Source organism: Empidonax traillii, unplaced genomic scaffold, assembly GCF_003031625.1.
Source record: "Empidonax traillii isolate 1590-97213 ecotype Southwest subspecies unplaced genomic scaffold, ASM303162v1 scaffold99:size1466351, whole genome shotgun sequence".
In the NCBI taxonomy this organism is placed as follows: Eukaryota; Metazoa; Chordata; class Aves; order Passeriformes; family Tyrannidae; genus Empidonax; species Empidonax traillii.
The window spans coordinates 585,202-607,310 of NW_020955292.1; the positions used below are offsets into that span (position 1 = coordinate 585,202).

Consider the following 22,109-nt stretch of genomic DNA (forward strand, 5'->3'; position numbering starts at 1 on the left):
AGCCTGCTGTCGAGTGGGGGCTTAGCCCTGTCCCCACTCCTGTCATCCCTGCTCCATCCCATCATTGCACGTTTCATCCCATTTCAGCTGCGTCCCGGCGCGAGCTCCCGCGGAGCATCAGCTGCCACTAACACCCCTCTCCTCTCCCTCTGCTGCAGGATGACATGCACAGGGTCATTGACCAGCAGCTGATGGACAAACACCCGAAGGAATGGAGCCAGCTTGCTTATTCCTTCTCCAGTGGCTCCGGCGCCAAGCGGAGTGCCAGACCCTCCCCCGCGTTCAGGCCGGAGCAGCAGGGGGACGAGCCCGTCGGGGCGGAAGGAAACCGTCTCTTTTCCTTTTTCAAGAAAAATTGATTTGAAAAAGAGAAAACTCTCCAACAGTTCCTGCTTCAAGATGGGGAGTGGGGCAGCTGCCCAGCTTGCTGATGGACCCAAGTCTGATCCACTGAGTAAAAAAAGAAGGGGGCAAAGGAGTTAACCCTTGAGACTCTGCACTATTTACACCGCACCTGGTCTGAACCAAATGTTTACATGAATTGGAGATTTGCAAATTGACAATGCGATACTAATAGAAAGAAACTTTTCTTATTCTGTAAGTGAAGTGACAAACTTCAGGGTATATTTTAGATGCTTCGGCACAGTCCAGTTTCTGCTGTGAAGAATACTCTGATTGTCTTAAAAGCATTCTCATGCTGGAGAAGGAAATAAGCAGCCCCAAGACAGAGCAGTGCAGGGGACTGAGAACTGCTGTCACAGTGAGCACAGGGAGAAGAAGAGGCTGAATGTAAGAGAGGAGAGGGGAGTCATGTATATCACCCTCCAGTCCTGGCAGCTGTGACATCCTTCATCCATTCCACCGAGACTGGAGTCACTCTGGCCCCAGCATTGCCATGTTTTGACAGATGTAGCTTTCTCCGTGGTGGAAGTTGAGCCCTCACTACAGATCCTGCCTGGGCACCTGCAGCTCTGCGTGGCTGTTCACCCCCGCTGGGAATCCAGGCTCCTCACAGCTCAGGGCAGGGGGCAGATTGCTGGTGTCACTGTCTACTCCAGCTCCCTCCTGTTACAGAGGTAAGAGTTGCAGTCTGTAGCTACACGGAATGTTAAGGATTTCTCCCCAAGAGACTGACCATCTACAACAGATTACAGACTGGATTAAAGTTGTGGATGTTCGGTCCTGGGGCAGCTGCTGTCCCTCTGATGGCCAAAGGTAGTTGAGGAGCTTAAGCGAGTCACGCACCTCTCCCCAAAGCCATGCACACCTCCCAAACAGAGAAGAAACCTGTCATTTTAACTGGATAGGCCCCCAAAAGCCCAACTAATAATTCACTGAAAGCCTACCCATAATGATGTCAGTCGGTCTTTGACACTGGGTTGGCACTCAATCCTCAGAGAGCACACTGGCATCTGCCTTCACTGAGGCCAAAGGACATCAGGGTGTCTACAAAACTCTGGAAAGCCTGCAGGTTACTCTGCCCTGTGCAGTAACATTGGCTGGGGCCTGGCAGAAAGGAGGAGTGCTTGTTCCTGCCTGCAAGGGAGTTACTTCTCAGCCCTTTGGCAAGCAGGGAGCCAAACCTCCTATTGATCAAAGACCATCAGAGCCTGCTTTGCACGAGTTGATCAACATGAAGCAACATGACTTTTCTGGTGTATGCACACAGCAGTGCTGGAAATCCTGCAATACTCAAGTGGGGACCTTCCCTCTGCACTGGATGGGCACCTTACAGCTCTTCTCTTTAACACAGCCTACCATCATAAGCCAGTGAGCAATGCCAGGCTCAGTTCAGAGATGTCCTGCTGCTGTCATGCAGTTTTCACACATTCTTGCAGCTCACGATACCCACAGGCCCTAAGTTGTCTCCCTGCTGCTTTAAGGAGGCCACCACCTACACTGTCCCACAGGAAACAGAGCTGGGTACACCTTCAGCTCTGCCCTGCTCAGCAACTTCGGTGCTAAAACACCATCCTACAGGGAGCTGCTCTCTCTGCTCGCTATTTACAGGAACAAGCTTTCTGCTAGAATTAGGTATCAAACACCTTCTAAGCAGAAGGTAAGAGGCTGGTGGTTTGGGTTTTATTATTATTCAAGTTACCTATATGGGATAGAACATCCATAATACCTCAGTACAAATATCCTTTCTGCCTACAAAGATTTGAGCATTTCCATATTTCCTTGTTAGCACGAAACTACCGCACTGATATTAAATCATCTTGCACTAGGACAGCTCCATGTTACAACAAGCAGAGTACTCTGAGGTTGAAAACTATGGTAAAGAGCTGAGTGGTAAGACCCATTTACTTGAAAGCAATGACACCTGGATTGCAGAGCCTGCTCCAGGAAATACTTGGGCAAAGCCCCACCAATACAGCTTGATGCTTATGGGGAAAGGAAAATCTCACAGGCAGGGAAGGAAACCGAACCTTGGCCCCTCCTTTCTAGGCAATGCTCAGCTGTTGAGTATCTGCTTGTATCCACTTGTGCAAGTGAGGGAAAGGGATGTAGCACAGTGCCAGGTGCTCTCAGGATGGTGAGTCCTCATCTTCCCGTCTTACCTGTACCGTGACTCTCCATAGGACAAAGACATGAGGCACACGCTCAGCATCTCCTGCTGCCAGGACTGTTACACCCATATGCATTAACATAACCTTTGATACCTGCAAAAGGAGGGTCCATGGATGCCAGCAATACCTGTGAACATTTGCACCCTCAAAAGGATGTTCTGCTTACCGTGGGAGAGCCACGTGAACATCTCAGTCCTCACGGACCTTTTTTCTGCCGTCAGTTGTCATTCCCAGACCGCACCAGCTCTCTTCAAGCCACATGCCCAGCAGCTGTGTGGGACTCTACCCCCGTGAGGATGGATGGATGGATGAATGGATGGATGCAATCCTAAGGCAAGGGCCTTAAGTTATCCCATGAAGATGCAGTAATGAGAGGAAGAAAGGTGCCTTCTGCTGCGTTTGCTGAGGAAAGCGACTCATTCAGTTGCAGGGGTAGGCACAGCACATCTCTTCATTTCAGGAGAATCCTTAATCCCATTGCAGTTCTATGTACTGAATAAGAGCGATGGAAGAGATTGCAAGAGGAAAGTCAGCATGTTCCAAGGTGCCAGTTGGGTATGGTTTCTTCAAACTACCCCTTAACCCTAAAGACTTAGTTGCACTACTAAACCCAGAAATACAAGAGAACTGGGTGTAATGAACTGGACAACACACCAAAGGAGACCTCCTTGTGCTGAGCTGCTACTCCACAGGAACAGAAACTGCCTTAACATAGCAGCTAGATACTGTCCTTCTGTCTTCAAAAACCTCACCCGTGCACTCCTTCACGCTCATTTGTCACGTTCTGTTTTAACAAGGTCCCGACTACTTCACTTCACACTGTCTTTAAAACACTCACCTCCATCCTGTCACAGCCAGGAGCCCGGAGTCAGCCTTGCAGTGCTGGTTAGAAGACACTTCACTTGTGGCACTTGATGCTCCCAGGACACACATGGCACGAAGGAAACATCGGCTCCAGCGGATGGGATGGAGGAAGCACATTAATCCGGCAGGTACTCAGGATCCCAAAGGAGGTTTAAGGAGTGGGATCAGCAGCTCTAAACACAACCCTCAGCCTTGCTTTTGAGATAATGGTAAATGAAGCAGTAGTGCTGCACAGTCACTGTTCAAATATTGCACAGAGAAGAGATGCCTGCTGAGATTAAGGTTACAAAGGACTTTCCCACAGTTCAGTAACAGGTGACTGTTTGGGCAAATGTTTGTAATGCCAGCCTGAGGGAAAAGGGATCAGCCTCCCCTTCCAAACTCTGTAAGGGAAGCAACTGCAAACAAGGACCGAGTGTAACTGAAAGGCAAGTCACTAGCACTTTATCTTCTCACAAACTTAGATCAGCAGCTTGCCATCCAGGTGAACAGCAGACCAGCTAATGACAACGGAATAATTTTGCACAGAGGAGCGGGAAGGGAGGCTGCAGGCAGGGCCGATGCACTTGTCCTACTTAGGATGGTAAATTCCAGATTTGCCTCTCCATCAGGCAAACTCTCTGCTCCCCACTCGGCTATAAAAAGCAAGATTGTTTGAACCAAAAAGCCAAGAAAGGAAGTGTCTGGGTGCTGCAGCAGTGATTCCCTTGGATTGAGAGGGGAAAAGCACACAGCAGGGACAAGCAGAAAGAATGTATCTATAGATATGTACATATACCACAGTGCTGTAATTTTTGTATGTAGCAGTAATGTAAATAAATGTATGGTTTTTATAAGATACATATTATAAAAATCTATAAAGGCATATTTTTAGTAAAACCAATGCTCTACTTCTTTTGTAAATAGTTCTCTTCAGAATAAAACAGATCATTTATAAGATACCGTCTCAGCTCTCACTGCTTATTGTGCTTAGCTGCAAAACAAGCTCCTTTTTTGAACTGTCATTTAACACCCAACAGCATCTTTAGTGCTGCATCATCCCAAGAAATTCAGCCGTGTACAGTACCTGTGTGTGTTCAGAAGAGAACAGGCCAGGAGGAAAAAAAAAAACAAACAAAAAACATTTGAAGCATCTGCAGCCACTCGTGTTATTTACTGGCTGTTAAAGGAGGCAGATTCAAAGTGTAAGGAGTTTAGACACAACACCCAGACAGTGACACACCTCCAGCCTGCACCAGCCACAGTTCAGACCATCCACACGTGCTCAGGATCCCCCTCTCCCTGGTCCTACCAGAACGGTGCAGAGGGAAAAGAGGCACCTCCTCCCCACAGCAGGTTCCCATCACACCCCCCCAGGGGTGCCTTGCCCTGGGCAGCTGCTCGTGCGTGGAGGGCAGCAGGGCAAGGGGATGCTGAGGAAATCAAGCACAGTCACTGCTGCAGAGTTCCTGCACAGATTAATTAAACACACATTCATTTCCTGGGAAAGTGAGGAGAGACTCCAGATGCTTTTTAATCACCTCAGGGGCCGACCCCTGCTGCCTTGGAGGAGCTTTCAAAGCTCGCTCAAGGCTCGTTGTTGAACAGAAAGACAAAAGATTACAGCACAATCACGAGCGTCACGCGGAAATAAGTTACCAATTCCAGCTTACTCTTCATTCACATTTAAAACCAAAATAGCAACTGGACATTTGAAAGCATTAACTGTGGTTTTGTCAATACGCCCTCCCAGGAAAAAAACAATACAGCAGCAGAGCTCACCCCTGGCTTGCCACCCTCCACCTCCAGGTGCTGGACAGCAGAGGAAACAGAGCCTCAAAAAAAAAGATTTGGCAGCTTGTAACCTTTATTTTTAGTTTTTTAAAATTATTTAAAAAGCATAATTAGAAACTTTCATTACAGAAATAATCCTAGCAAACCAGTTAGACATTCCATTGCTCAACATTTAGGAAACTTCACATCAGCACCACTAGAGACACAGTCCCCACCCCTTCCAAGTGAATAGTTGTGGCAAGAGCAGAGGTAACTGCTCCTCTACAGCCAGCTCTGGGGAAAAAAAATTAAAGAAATTCCCACTTTAAGCCAGGAAAATGGAAACCTGGATTGGCAGAGTTCAAACCATGGCCACCAAGACCTGGACTCAAAGAGGACCAACTTTTCCATATAAGAGAACACTCCAGGCTTGGGTGCACCATTTCCTCATTTTATTGCATCATTTCCAGTAAATTCAGACATTTTCTTTACTTCTGCCCCTATGAAGTTACTCCCTCCTAGATCTGCACACACACTACCACAAGAGTCCCAAAGTTAACACAGCTGGGCCCTTTAATCTGCAAGGGGTAACTGTCACAGGACAGCTCCGTTCCCACGGGAAGGCTCCAGGGATGGCCCAGCTCCTCCTGGCACACACCACATTCAACATCAGAGAGCAGACGAGGATGGACTGGTGGGAATTCAGCCGCCACTTTCCACAGCCACTCAAGTCTTACAATTATCAGAGCTCACTCCAGCAGTATCATCCCAGCTCACTCTTATTCTTGGGTTACCAATGCAAGATATGTGAAGAAAAGAGACGGGTGAAGGCAGCTGGATACATATTCCCAGCACCTGAACTGATTAAAAAAACCACGTGTCGCACATTCATTGTTTGCATTTTGTAAAAAGTCTTTAAAGTGATTGACTGTGACGTGATTGTATCATTGGGGCTTTTACCACAACCCGAAAAATCTTAAAAAAAAAAAAAAAATGCAGGCAAAACAAGTGATTAAAATTTAGCCTCTCCTGGGGGAAGAGGGAGGAAGGGAGAGAAGTGGGCTGACTCCAAGCTCAGGGACATCAGTGATTCACATCCTACCAAACTAAGGCCAGCAATTCCATAGGGCCACTTACTGAGACACTGAGTATGCCCACCTTCAAGGCCTTAAAGGAAGTCATACCCTCCATGCCTTTTAGTCATTTTAAGGAAAAATTATTTTTTAATATTATTTAGGCAATTATTCAGGTGCTGAGCATGTCCTTTCAGCCCAGACATTTGATATTTTAGTTACACACACATACACTCTCCACCTTTAACTACATCTATTCAGGCTGAGGAACTGAGCCCTTGTTTTCCCAGAAAGGCCGACAAGGGCCAGGAAAACATTGAGCACAGTGAGCCCAGTTTGTTTCCAAGGGTGATCCTCCACCACCACATAACCCAAGCAAGCAAGCTTTCCATTTCTTTGCATTAAACAGCAGTCCTCCTTCCTACCAGAAGAATCCTGGGAATGATCCTGCAGCAGCTTTCGTATTCAGACATCAACCCAGAACAGCTGGATTTATTTTCATGCCTTTTTCTCTCTTAAAAAACAAAAGCTTTGCCACCAAAATTCACATTCAAGTTCAGATTGCCTATTTGTGGACAGGGCAACGAGGAGAAGTTTGGGTTTTTTGGCAGAATCACATGGATTTTGTTCTTCTCAAAAGAAATGGACCCTCACTTAGGACACTGGCAGAACCAGAAGCAGAGGTCAAAGGAGTTAAACTTTGCTTTAAAAAAAAGAAAAAAGAAAAGTTTTATCCAAATAAATCCCACTTCTGCAGGTCAGTTTGTTTTCCAGTATCTTGATACAAACTACAGGAGAGCACAGGTACAGCTGGGCTGCAGCACGAGGAGGTGAAACCCAAGGATCCAGCCACAAATCTGGACCACGGCAAACTGAAATTCAAGGCCCCAGCAGCAGCACCAGCTGCCAGCCCAGGGGCTGGTGACGTGAAACCCCAGGCTCCAGCAGTGCCACCTGCAATCCCGGTACCTAGAAAAACACAGCCTGAGCCCCAGCAAAAGCCTGGGACCCCAGGAGAAGCCAGAGGCCCCAGAGGCACCAGTTGCCAGCCTGGAGCCCGACAGAAATGCAGCCAGAGGCCCCGGGAAGCAGTCGCTGCCAGCCCGGGGCCACCTCGAGTTAAGAACTTTGTACTATTTCTTTAAAAAGATGAATTCTGCAGTCCATGATTGGTTGACATTAAGAAGGCAGAAGCCAAAGCGACAACAGGGAGGCGAGGCTGGTTAAAGCAATATACATTATATACAAACTCTTGGGTTAATTAGTCCACTTGGTAGGCAACGTCCTTCTTGTCTACAAGGCGCGCTGGAATGAGCAGGGGAGGAGAGGGGGGCAAGATTCCATCCGATACCTTCTTGGCACTGAAGTGGTAAGGTGCCAGCGCCTCTTGATAGAAAACATGGAGAAAAAAAATAATCTTTAAATAACGGCACAAAACTGAGAAAGTCCTCCCAAAGCCTGCCCCAGTGGAATTGCCCGAGTCTAGCTGGAGGGGCTGATCTGTCTGAGAGCAGAGTCTCTGCAGCAGGGAAGGGGCATTAGCAGCACCTCTTCTTCCTTTTACTGTTCTTCGTTAGCTTCACCACATCGTTCTGTTGCTGCTGTTGCTGCTTTGCTAAGTTTTCTTTCTTCGCTCGCAGGACGAGCTCTGTAATGCAATTAAACATCTGCAAGAGAAACAAGCGTGGTCAGAGCACCCCAGGACTCGGGCTGGCTCCTGGGGGGTGCTGCTCTTTCGAAGCAACTCCACTGTTCTGGGTATTTCAATAATGCCTCAGAGATCGTCCCCAACCCACTACAGGCCAAGAGGAAATCAGGTACGTTCCCAACTCACTGCCAAGCTAAATCAATAGCACCTCTATCCCCTTTTCCAAACCACTAAATAAGAACAGGTCAGTTTGGCAGCTGAGGCCACGAGTGAACACTGGGCAGTCCTACCTCCTACAAGCATTCTCCCTAATGACAAGTCTTTCCTGAGACCATGCCTAATATGTGAGCACTGCAAAGCTACTGAAAACAGCAGCGTGGGCTCCTTCATTTTGCTTCCCCAACTCTTCCAAGCACAGCTGGGTGTCTCTTTTTGACATTTTACCTACTCACTTGCAACTCGTACAAAGCACTTTATCCTTCCTTCTCAATGGGAAGAATGTAATTTTAAGTTTTTCCCCACACCACTATCCCCAAACAATCATATCTACACTCCTCTGAATATTATCTTACCTCTTCCACATTAATATTTTCTTTGGCGCTGGTCTCAAACAATTGGATCTCCATCTGCCCAGCAAATTTATAGGCATCTTCTGTTTCTACCACTTTTCGCTCTGGGTCATCGTTCTTATTCCCCACTGAAAAAGGAAAGGAAAGAAAAGATAAGCCAGTTTGGCACTTGGGCAGGTGAGCCCAGTAAACAGGATGATGTAGCTGTCATTATTTACCTAGTATCCGGCAGACATCGTCACAGTTTTGATTAATTTCGTGCAACCACCGCTTTACATTCACAAAAGATTCTGCACTTGTTACGTCGTAGACAACAATGACCCCGTGTGTTCCTCTGTAATACCTGTGGAGCAGGAAAGGACAATAAACGTTAACTCAAGGTGGGTATCACCTTCTCAGCTCTTTCACTGAGCCTCCATAGGATTCCTAACAAATCCACAAGTTGCAGCAATCAAGTGCCTCCATTTTCTTTCCACGGAGACTCATATAATTCTTTTATAACAGCTCTGTCACATGCTATTCCTCTAAACCTACAGACCTTCCTGCTCATTCAGTCTGTACAAGCAGGTTTCAAAGTCCAAAGACTGATAATAACTTCCTTGTTCAGGTTGTCAAGGCCTTCAAACGTTAACATTGTCTTCCAGCTGTGTGACCAAAGGCAGCGAACCCCCGGCACGTCCTCAGAACTGGCTGGGATGTGAACCCTGGCGCTGTACAAGCCCCGTCAAGGTTTTGCAGTAATTTTGTTATCTGTGAAAGATCACTTACAGACTAAAATTTCAGCAGATCTCCAAATAAACTCAACCCTCAGTCACAGCTCTCTCGAGCTCACAAAAATTTCTGTCTTGTTGAGCGACTGTGTTCTGATCACACCTTCCTACTCAACAGATCGACTCCATATGTGCCTTCACTGTGCTCTGCTACCTTTAGCCATTAAAAATAAGCTTCATTTCAGTTTATTCCCATTAATCTTGGGCAACCAGCACCTTTAAAAGACGATGAGCAATTCTGATACGCAAGAAAAATATCTGAATTCAAGTTCCAACATCATCACCTGCACGAACCTACCAAAGGCAGGCAGTGGGTGCACCAGGAAAATGCTGTATTAAAAAAAAGCAAGCTCCACCTTATCAGTTTTCAGCCACATTCACAAGGTTACCAGGTATGTTCCCTACTGCCAATTAGGCAACTTTGCCCCTCACCCCCCAAAAAAGAAGTTATTAAAACAGTTGATAGTGAAGTCTTCACTAGTATCCATTTTTTATGTTATATGTAGCTTCATTCTTTTCCTTTGCTCCTCTCCTATTTCTTATGTACATTAAAATTTTTAATAAATTCAAGAAGCCAGCACACAATATTGAGGATTTTCCCTTAAATGAGGACAGTATTCCTAGTCCTTGCTCTCTTACCACAGATAGCACTCTCCCTTCCACTGCACTTCAGGGATCTCCACCGTGACCATTCTGCTCCTCTTTGATAATTTATTCCAACTCAGCGAACACACCTTTGAACCTCAAAGCCTTTGAATCCAACCCAAGCAAACCTTTCAGAAGATCTCAAAGCTTCAGCTCACTTTGCTACTGATGCACTTGTGAACAAGTCACTGTCTCTTCCCACCTCCAGCTTCGCCATCCTTCTACAACAGAAGCCACCTTTATAGATCATCAGACAGACTTCCAGAGAGGCACATACCACTCACACACACCTTCCTCTCCTGATCTCAGCATCCCTGGGTGTCAGCACTCCTCCATGCCATGATACCTGCTCTACAGAAGTAGAACAGTCTGCTCCTACTGCTCATCTGGGCACTTGAAGAAGACAGTCAAATACTCCCACACCATGTTTTATCAGTAATTTATGCTGTACATTCACTTGGCAAGAACTGACTCAGGTAAGAATTACTTATTCCTGTCCCATAAGAGATCCTGCACTTTCAAATGTTCTATTCCATTCACAGTCAGTTCCTTTCACAGCTTCAAAACTTGCTACAGCACTGCATTCGTGCTTTACTTTGTTACAAGTCCTACTTTAATTCAGAGCTTAGATCCTTTAGAGGAAAAAGTATTCCATGGCCTGAATCCACATGTTGCAATAAACAACCCATCCTCTCCTGACACACTGCACACTTGCTTTTGATGAATGCTGTTCTGTGAGATAGCATCAGAAAGGGACCAACACACTGGATTTCTCTACAGCTGAACAATAAACTAATTATCTCCAAACTCTCCCATATCACCCAACAGTCTTTTAATTCAGCAGCCCTCGGGCTGAGCTACCACTTCCTCCCTAACTGTGAGCATCACGCTTGCAAAGACAACAACGAGGCTTTGGAGAAGCGCGGTGGTTCAGCTGCACCTCCGCAGAGCTGCTTCGCTCTGCTGTGCGCACCACCCAGCCTGGCGATCCTGTCATCCAAACCAGAGGACCCCACGGAGCATCCTGCCGCTCCCACCTTGCCCACGCACCTACATTTTCTCCCGAGCAAAGCACACGATGTCGGGGAGCAGAAAACACGCAGCCAGCACGTACAGATCCCACTCCTGACACGTTGTCAGCACACTCTGTTTTCGCTCCGGGGACGAGGACCGTGGGCTGGACCCGGCAGCAGAGACCCCCACGGCAACCGAAACTCTGCAGGAGCTGGGAGCTCCAGACACAGGGCACTAACACTGCCAAACAGTTTATCAGAAATATCTTCCTTTGTGCAAGAGCAACCCCTGACACCTGCTGAGTGCCTACCAGCAACACACTGCTTCTATTTTTGGAAAGGAAAATTGTCTGGCACATCGTTCTAGAAAGGTTACCAACCCCTCATCTGCACTAAAATGTCATTTTTCTCCATTGGCTGTCATTACCAACAGCAATAAGTCTGAGAAAGAAGACCATGACTACCTGTTATTCTCTAACTCTGAAGCCCCATTATACATATTTTCTCTCAAAAAGCTGGCCATGCTGTTTTCTATCAGTTGTTGCACTTCTGCGTCCTAGATAACACTGTAAACTTAACAAGCACAGCAGAGATTCTCCAACCCCCAATACAGGACAGTAGAAAACAAAATCTAATTTGTCCTACCCCATACTTCAACTTCCAGCATGATGCAGTGCAGAATTGCTTTTATAACAAGTTGTGGGCTTTGGCGAGTAGAGAACAGATGGGGCTTTTGGCATTCAGGGAGGAGTAGGTGTAATTTTTGTGCTTTTGGCAACCAAGAGGTAGTTGAGGCTTTGACACAAGGGAAAGAATGTCTTATTTCCTTCCCATCCACATTTTAGGGAAGATGGATACCACAGAAATGAGAGTGGAAGAGAAATGAAGTTCTCAATCTCAGCCCCCCACTGAAGGACTGACTGATGCTGGCTGTCCTCTGTATGGGGGGCACGCTCTGCCATGGACCCTGCAAACCTCCCAAACCACACCTGCTACTGCTCCTGCTGATAAACACCTTAGCGAAATACAGAAAAAAACCCCACATTATAGACCAGTCAGTCGTGTTTAGAGTGTCCATGAAAGTATATCCTGTTGAGGTGAAAAACAAATAAACTTGACCTGTGTAAGCCCCGGGATGCTTTGGTTGGAAGAGTTCCCTAGATCTTAAGGCTTTACATTTGGCTTTGGTGTGGAAAAGGCTTAAGAATACCAACACTGAAGTTGAAAAAAACCACCTACGTTGCTTATTCTACCATCAGAATTAAATTGAAAGCTTAAAGACATAAGCTTACTGCCTTTGACACATTACCTAGTAATGCTGCAGACTTGGCACAGAGATCTTCAGAAGTGGTTACCGAACTCACTGTGTCCTTCAGCCACCATCATCCTCCCCTCCACTCTGAACACGGCCTTACTAAGCAGGAGGGAACATCTGCCATTTACCAGGGACTCCCTACTGCAAGATACCAACAAGAAGGTTCTCATATTCCCTCTAGTAAATGCTTCCCAATGTTAACATCTGGGGTTTTATCAATCAGTTTTGTGAAGCACAGCAATAGCTAAGTCAGATTTAAAAGAGACACAGTATTACTGACAACATCATTCAGTAGGGCCCATATGTTCGTTTTGCCAGGAAAACGTGTCACTGCCAAATGTGAAGGACAGGTCACTGGTTTAATCCAACTTCTTTGTTAACATTTCACTACTTTGCAGCCCACACTTCCTTGCTCTTCGTTCATGTAGAATTTTAAGAATTTCCCAAGACTTCTAATAATCTGGTTTCATCCTCATCTTTCTTTCAGGTTCCTGGAAGCACATCTGTTGTCACAGGTCAAACAGACCAGAGTCTTTTAACAGTCATCTCTGGTTTTACATGACACAGCAATTCTACCACCTCAAAAAGCTTATCCCTCTCTTGAATGTGCCATGCCAAGGGACACCAAGGCAGAAGGTCCCTCTGCTATCAGTGTTCATCCTGAACTGGCATCTGACAACTATCTTGTAAAGCTTAAATCCCTAAACCCACAATCCTGAATCAGGACAAAGTAGTCCTGTCTACAAGAGCAAATCAAGTACAGGGACTGATTGTTCATGCATCTTAAGTGTTCCTGCTAATACAGCTGTGTCCTGGCATGCTAAATCTCTGGTGAATTTAAATTTAATTTGGATGACATTCCATGCCAACCAAATTCACACAGCTTGGCCTCTCCTCCCACAAGGCACCAGCTATCCCAGTGTTTCCACATTTAACAGACAATAAAACCAGCTGCCTTTATACTTCCCAGTATGAAATTCTGATCTAGTTTAGTTTTCTTGAGCTTCTGCAGAATACTCTGGATCAACATGATTTCTCTTCCTTAACAGTTTTATTCTGTTTTACAGCTTCTGTAGCTGTAGTCAAGTAAAATCAAACTAATACAACCTTTTAATGCTTCCCAATTTTCCACTATTAACTTCCTACCACCTCTACCATTTCGCAATTCCAAGTCCAAACAGCAGTACTTCCAACCTATTACTGTAATTACCAGATGGGCTCTAATTTCAGGCTTGCTTGCCAGCCTTGGCTCAACATCAATCTGAACTCTGCCTTTCACTGTAAAGGGACTTCCTGGCCTACTGTAATACTGCAGGAACACCTTTTATATCCTTACCCTCAGTGTAAACCTCAATCTAGTCAAAGACAAGACAGACTACTACATTCTGTTGACAGGGCACTCACACTCCACCCATGATTTGACAGCCAAGCCCCTTTGTAAGTACTAGCAAGGTACCTTGATTTGTCACTTAATTTGGGATGGGTAAATCAGTCATAGTATTACTTTGCCAATAAACAGGAAAAAAAAAAACAGCAGAACCATTTCTAAAATCCAAATTTTATCTCCTGGTTTTACAGGTGATATGATTAGGAATGCTGGACTAGCTTGCCAACCTAGCAGCAAGAAGAGTCCTTGTGTCCATGTAATCAGCATTCCCAAAGTGTTTTCCTCAACACTTTAAATGCACTTGGGCACATGAACTTCTTTACTTAACACTGCACAAAATTCAAATCTTTCTTCCCAGACTCTGTAACTACTTCAGCAGAGATAAGGCAGGAAAACTGGGACTTTCACTGGCCCCAGAATAAAACACAACTCACTTGGGTACAAAGCTATGCAAAAGGAAGTAGTAGCAGAGTTCCAACAGGTCATGGCACAAACACCCTCAAACCATTTCAGCTTATCTATTTTAAATGTTAATCAAAAAAAAAAAAAAGTTACATAAAACACTACACCAAGTCCGATCTGCAGCTATCCCTGCTCACAAAAGGAATCCTCCTTTCCTGGTGTTCCCTGTTCAGGGCTGGATACCACGGCTTTCTAAACTAGCTGGCATCAGCCCCACGACCCAGCGCTCATTAACGCAGCTCCGAGTCGCGTCAGGGAATCTGCAAACAGGAAGGCCATTTGCTGACTCAGCAGTAATTGGGGCACTCTGACTCGCCTGTCACAGCTGATGGGGCCGCAGCACCGCTCTGCTGCCTCCCCCTCACCACTTCCTCCCCAAAGCTGCCTGCAGCGCTGAAACAAGAAGTGATGTCACGCACAGGAACCCTACAAGAGGCAACTGAGTTTTTTCAGGCCAAGCACTTAGGAAACAATGGGAGCAGCCCAGTAATATCCGTGCAGGAGCGCAGAGGAAAGGGGTGGCGCACACATCAGCTTCGATTTTGCCATTTCTAGCTGTGCAGACATAACACACATGCAACCAGTCTCATTATTTTCAAGTCTGAGTAAATTAACCAATTCATCAGAGATCCTCCTCTAAAGCAGGAGCCAAAGGAGAAGTGAGTCATGAAAGACCAAGTGAAACATCTCGGTCTTTTAAGAATTACTATTTTCAGTTAATACCCAAGAAAACAAAAGTTCCATTTCCAAGTGTTCTTCTCCCTCTCCCCGCAGCGCAACAGCGAGCGGTCCCACCTTTACTGCCATCAGTTTACAAACACATTTTATTCTCAGTTCCCACCGCCGCAGCTCTGGGTGTGGTTTCTTCGGGAACCGGAAAAGCTCTGCACACACTGTTCAAAAGGACAATGAGCTTGAGTCTGAACTCCAACCAAGGAAAAGGTTAATATCATGTGGGCGTCTGCTTCAGCAGAGCTCCACACAAAGATAGCTGCTAAAATGCTTTTGTCCTAAAGGAAAAACTAAGTATCAGAAATCCCATTCTTCGATCTCCAAGCTGTTCATTAGTTATACGACTCTGACAGAGGGTTTGCACTCTGAGCTTCTGCAGTGCACTTAATCAGAGCACATCTTGGGCAGGCTACAGAGACGAGTTTTCTGCTATATGCAATGAAATACCTCTGCTTCTACCATTTGGAAACTACCAGCAGAGGAATAAGACAAAGCCACCATGGAAATGCACAGAAGAGTGAGGAAATCTGAAATCCTCGTCCCAAACCCAGGCCATAAGGTATCACCACCACAATCAGTTCTGAAACAGCTGGGAGAGGCCCCACTGTGCAAACAACAAAGCCATGGTCACCTTGTCATCTGCAACATCCAAACACCCCAACCCTAAGGCTGAACTACAAAACCTGCACCCAGAGCTGCACATCACAAAGCCCGGCGATACTCACGTTGATGTGATAGTCCGGAAGCGCTCCTGGCCAGCTGTGTCCCAGATCTGCAGTTTCACCTTCTCTCCATTGATCTCAACTGTCCGGATTTTAAAATCCACTCCAATGGTGGTGATGTAGCTGCCTGGAGGGAAAGTGTGGGTAAGTGAGAACCCAAGTCTTGTTTATTTTGGATGTCCCAAAGCACGCTTCTGAGCACTGCTTGGCAGCAGCTCTCAGACTGGAGAGCAGAACAAGGTTCCCCATATCTGCTTACTGTTTAAAATGCCCTAAGTCACACTGGCCTGTGGATTTTTATCTGCAGAAAACAGCTTTTTTTCCCTAGCCATAAAGTCACTTCTTCCAAGCCACCCTTAAAATTTAAAGGTCAGGGCTACAAAACAAAATTATTCTTCTACCGCATCAGTGATCAAGAGTAAGCACCCAAATATCTCAGGAAACAGTAACGAGGAGAGTATTTCACTTGTGAAAATTTTGAGACAAAGCTCTCCTTTAAATGCTTGTGCAAACACTTATTTTGAATACAGTCTGTTCTAAGAGTTTCCTCCCAATAAACTGGTTATATGACAAATGTAAGTGGTTTACCACAATATTCAATCAATCTAAACTCCAAATGGCTAATGGGAAGTCTGCAGAGAGTACAGCATAAGCTCAAACACCGAAGCTATTTCTGGAACCACGTCAGTATTTAAATACTGTGGGACTTTCAGTTGCAAGTGAAGACCAGACAGGATGGCCTGTGCAGGCTTATACCAAGAGATGCAAAGTTAGAAAAATGATGTATTCCTAGTTCAGCTATCAGTGGGCAAATGCAGAACAACTCCTTGCCAAACCAGCAGCACTGGAGCAAACCTGGAGCATTTCACTTATTGAAGTAAACAAACCACTCACCTGAGAAGGTATTATCTGCAAAACGCAACAGCAAACTGCTCTTGCCCACACCTATGACAAACAAACACAGCAAGATCTTTGAATACATCATCTTGGGTGTCAGGTAACCCAAAATAACAGTGTTTTGCCCAACCATTGCATTTTTAACTGTAACTCGGGTATTTTCTCAGCAGATCGTTTGGTACCATCCACCTTGACTGTTCATCTCCGCACTCTCCTCGGAGATTTGACCAAGCACAGTCACCCCAAGACTCAAGATGCTTCTGGTAGCAGTGCAGGGGGGAGTTGTCCCCTCCTTCCTCCAGCCCTCAGCAAAACCCCAAAAAGTACCTTCTGCACTGTGGTCAGTTCAAGAGGTCAGAGAAGAGTAATAACTAAAAGAAAGTTTACAACCAGTAGGCTTAAATCTGCCAAGGAAAGAGCCAAAAATGGGCATGTCCTGCTACTTAACATGGGCTCAGAACTACTGCTCTGAACTACTCTATTGAATTCCACTGCCCACCTTCCATTCTCTGTGCCCTGGTGGAATTTGGACTGCTCTGACAATAATCAGACCAGGCTTGGTACTATAAAGCTTATCACGGCCACAGTTTAACGGAAGTCTAAACCTAACAGAGGAATTGGGAATCACTGTTCTGTACTGCCATCCAAAATAGGCCTGTTCCACATCTAACACACCTCTCTGAAGCTGCCAAAATGTTCCACCAAACATTCCTCTAAGTGCTTGGAGTAGCACTTCATCCAGGTTTTCCATAAAACGTTGTTTGCACCCTGATCACACCCTCTTGCAGGGAAGCATTTTTCACAGTGCTTCAAACAAGGACTGTAAGAAACTCATTCCATTACAGCCAGCCAGCCAAGGAAATCTGGGTATCCTTGTTATCTCTGCATAACATCTCTGCTGTTAATGACCTTTCCTCCCCAGAATAAATCTGCTATGGCATGAGTAGGAAATTCAACTTCATCAGGGTAATTATCTATTAAGTCTTCTCAGGTAGAAGTTATTCAAGGTAATTATGATGATGATGTATGACTTGAAAGTTCTTCTTAAGAGAAGACCTATGCAAAGACTGTGCAGAACTCCAGTGGTTCTCAGCTGCTGGCGTGTGATGATAGCTATCAACAAAAAACAAAAGCCAACCTAAAAATCTGCAAAAATTCCAGTGAGCCAGGCCTCATTGGCAAAGAGCTGCAATCACCAGCCACCTGGAGAAGCCATGCTCACTTCTCATTATTACCAATCTAAGAAGGAAGGGAAAGGAGGGGAAAAAGCTCCTAAAAAAATACAGTTAGAGTGCTCATGGTCAATACCTCTGAGCTCAACAAAGGGAGCAGAGCAGTTCCTAAACTTTAACAGGGGACTTGTTATTTAACAGAAGCTAAACCTCTGCAAAGTACCAGTCAGCTAAGAAAAAAAGAATAAAATGAAAGGAAAGAAAATGAAATAAAAAATAAAATGTTTCAGCAAGTGCTGTGCTTCTTGGCCTTGGCCTCCAGCTCAATAAAAAGCAAGTAGAGATGCCAGAACCTCCAGACCTGTCTGATCACACCACCTTCTCCAAAGTCAGCTGGCCCTGGGCAGTGCTGCAGAGCTGCACATGACACTGCTCTGTCACACTGCCCTGCACTGCACAGCCTGCTCTGCACAGCCTGCACTGCTCCCAGCACGCTGGCAGCTCCCAGGGAGGAGAAACCTCCCGAACTCAGGAAGTTCTCCACGCTCCCGATGACAACGATCTCACTAAACAAACACTGCCTCTGACCCACACTGTTCACACAGAGAGAAACCACACTCTTGGTGACCCCCCACTTCCCACACAGAGCTATTTGAAGATCTGAAGACAAGGCTCGCAGAGCCTCAGCCTGTTGGAGACAGCAAAATGAACCAAACAAACAAACAGAGAGGCCCACTGCCTGCACAGTCAAAATGAAAAGCAAATTTCAGCGCCAGGCGGGGTTTCTAAGAGCCAGATTTTACTGAATGGCAGAGTGAATTAAAGAAGCAGATGCAAAACACAGATCATCTGTATTATTTTTAAATATCTGGCACAGCTGAGATCACCAGCAGCTTTTCAGGATGACCTGTTCTAAAAACACACAAACCTACTACCCTCTTGACAGATTTGCATACAGGGGAAAGCAGATGAGCCACAATCATCCTATCCAGTGTCAGTCCACTTCCTATTGCAGGGAATACATGTCAATAAACAAGGCAAGCAAACTGTTTTGTGAAAGCAGGGACAAAGCCTTCCTGTCGGTGTTAGCAAAAACAAAACCAAAGAAAAATCAATACTCAAACTACACGGTGAGATTTAATTAACAACAGAGAACCACAGGCAGCCCGACAATTCTCACAAAACTCCTTTCCTTTCACGGGATACACTGTAGGGACTTTGCTCAAGAAGACTCAGCTAAGAAATTTAATTGTTCAAAATGAGGAGAAGTCCTCCCCAGAGTTCTCACCATCCTGTTTATCTTGCCTGAACAGTTTTGAGGCTCATCAGCAAGCAGCAGAGGCACTGCTTTACTCAGAACGCAACATTTGGTTGTAATAATCTACAGGCTCCCAAAACTGCCTGGGGTTTGAGCTGTTCTGAAGTTGTTGCTCTTTCTCCCTCCTTAGATCCCTCCATGCAGACACAGTTTAGTGTAGAATAAACACTTTTAAATACAGCTAAAGCTTCTGAGGGTGACAAATGGTAAGACAGTGCAACTTTACACTTTCACCCAAGAGCTGTGCCTCGCTGCATGCCGGGACCTGCCGCCCCAGGACCACACCTCTGCTAAAGAGCAGGGTGGATGCAATCTTCCCCAGTTTATGGAAATTAAACTGTGAGCTGCTGGAGTGTTACCAACACCGAACTGGACTCAAAGGCAGGAATCTTCCCAGTCCCAGTTCTTATGTATTCAGACTAAAGCACCATACATGGGCTGAGTTCTCAGCCCTCCAGAGGTTTCTGAAGCTGCTGCAGAAGAATTTACGGGTCTGTTCTGAAGAAACTCAAACCACCCCTTTATTTTCTGTTTATAGATGTCTGCATCCTATACTATAAACAGAAACACACAAAGCTACCAGCTCTTCAAGGATTTATTCAAAGAAAGTGATGAACTCTAGAACTGAGACTTCAGGCTGAAGCACAGAAAGAGTCTTAAGGAATAATTAAGATAATAATGACTATTAAAACGTAGTAGTTGCCACACTGGAAACAATGGTCCCTAGGGCAGCCAGCCCTTCCCATCGATCTTTAAACCGCCTGTCAGCAGGAGAAGGGAATTCCCTCCTCATCCCAGCAACAGATTAGTGGGCGCCGTCAAAACACGCGCTCGCCAGGGTTGATGCCGGCAGCACTGCCGGTACCGTCCTGACTTCTACGTGCCCAATCTGCCTTTTCCCGAACGCAGCCAAGCTATTTACCATAACATCCCGCGGCAGCCCGTTCCGCAGGTTCACCACATCAAACCCCGCGAACGCCCGAGCAGACGCGCCCTCCCATTCACACACAGCGCGGGGGGTCCCGGCACAGCCCAGGAACCGGGGGCGCCCCGGGAGCAGCAGCAGCAGGAGGAGAAGGAGGAGGCCGGCCCTCCCCGCCTCCCCCGCGCCACCGCCCTCAGGCCCCTCACGGCCCGAAGGGGCGGACACCCCGCCAGCGGCCTACCCGCGCCCCCCGGGGCCGCGCCGGCCGCGCTCACCGCTGTCGCCGATGATGAGCAGCTTGAAGAGGTGGTCGTAATCCCGGGCCATGGCCGCGGGCGGGGGCGGGTCGGGGGGCTCTGGGGGCTCGGGGGGCGGCGGCGGCTCCGGCCGGAGCCACTTCCCGGACAAACAGCCGGAACTGACAGCGGGGCCGCCGCGCGTGCGCGAGGCCTCCGACGGGAGGAGGGGGGGAACCCGCCGGCCGCGCCCGCCGCGCCTGCGCCGGCCCCGCCCCCGCCCCGCCGCGCGCCGCGGCTGCGCGGGGAGACGGCCGCGCCCTCGCGCGGGGCCGCGCCTGCGCCTTGGGGAGGGGGAAGGTGCGGGGGAGCCCTCGCGCGTCTGGGCGGCAGGGGCGGGGCCGTGAGGGGAACTGTGAGGGACCCGTGAGGGACCCGCCGCCCCGAGACCCTTGAGGGGACCCGTAAGGGACCCGCCGCCCTGGGACCCGTGAGGGACCCGTGAGGGGATCTGTGAGGGACCCGTGAGGGACCCGTGGGGGACCCGTGAAGGACCCTCCGCCCTGGGACCCGTGAGGGGATCTGTGAGGGACCCGTGAGGGACCCGCCGCCCTGAGACCCGTGAGGGATCTGTGAGGGACCCGCCGCCCCGAGACCCGTGAGGGGACCCGTAAGGGACCCGCCGCCCTGGGACCCGTGAGGGGATCTGTGAGGGACCCGTGTGGGGACCTGTGAAGGACCCGCCGCCCTGGGACCCGTGAGGGGATCTGTGAGGGACCCGCCACCCCGAGACCCGTGAGGGGACTCGTGAGGGACCCGCCACCCCGAGACCCGTGAGGGGACTCGTGAGGGACCCGCCGCCCCGGGACCCGCAAGGGACCCCTCAGGGAAATCGTCAGGGAGCTGCCGCCTCCCGCCCTCCATCGCCCTGAGACCCGTGTCGTGCTTCCCCTCCACGGGCAGCTTGTCTTCCCCCTGTGCCGAGCGATCGCTCAGTGTGCCCCCCGCAGCTCCCCTGTGAGCTCGTGTGAGGGAGGACGAGGCAGAAGGGGAGGCTGCCCCCAGGGAAGCGCCCGAGGCGTGAGGGAGCCCCAGCACTGTCAGCTCCTGGCAAGGCACAGGAGCAGACCGCAAAGGGCAGGAGTGTGTTTGGCTGCTTTAACAAGAACATTGTGCACCAAAGTAGCGATTTGTGCAGCTGCGGGAACAGTTCCCGTTCAAAGCCCAGCCTGCAGGTGAGGAGTCCCACAGCAGAGTGACACGAAATGGCCAAGTGTGTGTCACAGGCCTGGCGAGTCAGGCCAGTCTGGAATTAAATTCCTGGGGTTTTTAATCCACAAAAGTTCCTCTGTGTGGCTCAGGGTGGGCCTCACATGTATCAGCTGTGCCTGCACCATCCACAGCCCAAATCCACCGTTCAAACAGCACTCTCAGAATTGTTTAACACACAGACAGCCTGAATAATATTACTAATAGTTGCACAGATACTGACTATGCAAACTCGGCAAGACCATGGTCACTTTTTAGGCAGTAACCACTTCTAGGTGAAGAGGTGGCAAAGAAAAGTGCTGGTTTTCTCTGATTAAATTTTTCTACAAAAATATTCATACCGTACTTCAACTCTAAAGATCAAAAATGCACTTTTGATGTAGAATATGTAAATTACTTAGGACTTTGCAGTTGCTAAGGCTTTTCAATACATTTGTAAAAACACAGCAACAAAAGCATGTGTTAGGTTTATTTGTCCAGTTTGTATGCAATTCATCTGTAAACAAATCAACCCAGGATGCCTCAAGTAGCATGTCTGGGTTAAAGTGTTTTTTAAGCACATAAAATTGCACCTTCTAAATACTTCTGATCAATGGTATGTCTGTGGTTTTAATTATAAACCTTCCTTAATCTCAACCTTCAAAAAACGTATTCTAGCTTTCAAAGCTCACCCCTGTTAAGGCCCCCACATCCTGCAATCCACTGCGGATGCCACGTAGCTGCAGGGAGATCCCTTGAATCCAGCTTGCAAACAACCAGCTCAAACCCAA

General features: G+C 47.5%; 2 protein-coding genes across 5 annotated transcripts in view; one reads left to right on the forward strand and one right to left on the reverse strand.

Moving 5' to 3' along the window:
* BICDL1 (BICD family like cargo adaptor 1) overlaps window positions 1–4,371 on the forward strand; it is a 49,289-nt gene extending 44,918 nt beyond the window's left edge. For 2 of the 4 annotated variants that reach the window (XM_027881927.1, XM_027881928.1), the window contains exon 11: window positions 159–4,371. In XM_027881927.1, coding sequence (XP_027737728.1) covers window positions 159–359 — 201 coding nt within the window. In that variant the 3' untranslated portion in view covers window positions 360–4,371. The remainder of the gene's footprint in view (window positions 1–158) is intronic. The other 2 variants (XR_003571046.1, XR_003571047.1) reach the window with 2 other exon arrangements.
* Window positions 4,372–5,262: 891 nt separating this feature from the next.
* RAB35 (RAB35, member RAS oncogene family) lies at window positions 5,263–20,267 on the reverse strand. The gene is made up of 6 exons (XM_027881936.1): window positions 20,110–20,267; window positions 16,417–16,467; window positions 15,526–15,649; window positions 8,695–8,819; window positions 8,480–8,604; window positions 5,263–7,926 (listed from the first exon to the last, which is right to left on the reverse strand). The coding sequence occupies exons 1-6, from the start codon at window positions 20,159–20,161 to the stop codon at window positions 7,798–7,800; spliced, it is 606 nt and encodes a 201-aa protein (XP_027737737.1). The 5' UTR covers window positions 20,162–20,267; the 3' UTR covers window positions 5,263–7,797.
* Window positions 20,268–22,109: the final 1,842 nt, after the last annotated feature.

What these genes read in the sequence shown, in the direction of transcription:
- RAB35 (XM_027881936.1), bottom strand. Translation starts at nt 20,161, where the DNA reads ATGGCCCGGGATTACGACCACCTCTTCAAGCTGCTCATCATCGGCGAC. An exon ending in GCTCATCATCGGCGACAGCG is followed by an intron (nt 16,468 to 20,109) that starts GTGAGCGCGGCC and finishes TGTTTGTCATAG; the next exon opens with GTGTGGGCAAGAGCAGTTTG. An exon ending in CGATGTCTGCCGGATACTAG is followed by an intron (nt 8,605 to 8,694) that starts GTAAATAATGAC and finishes TTCCTTTTTCAG; the next exon opens with TGGGGAATAAGAACGATGAC.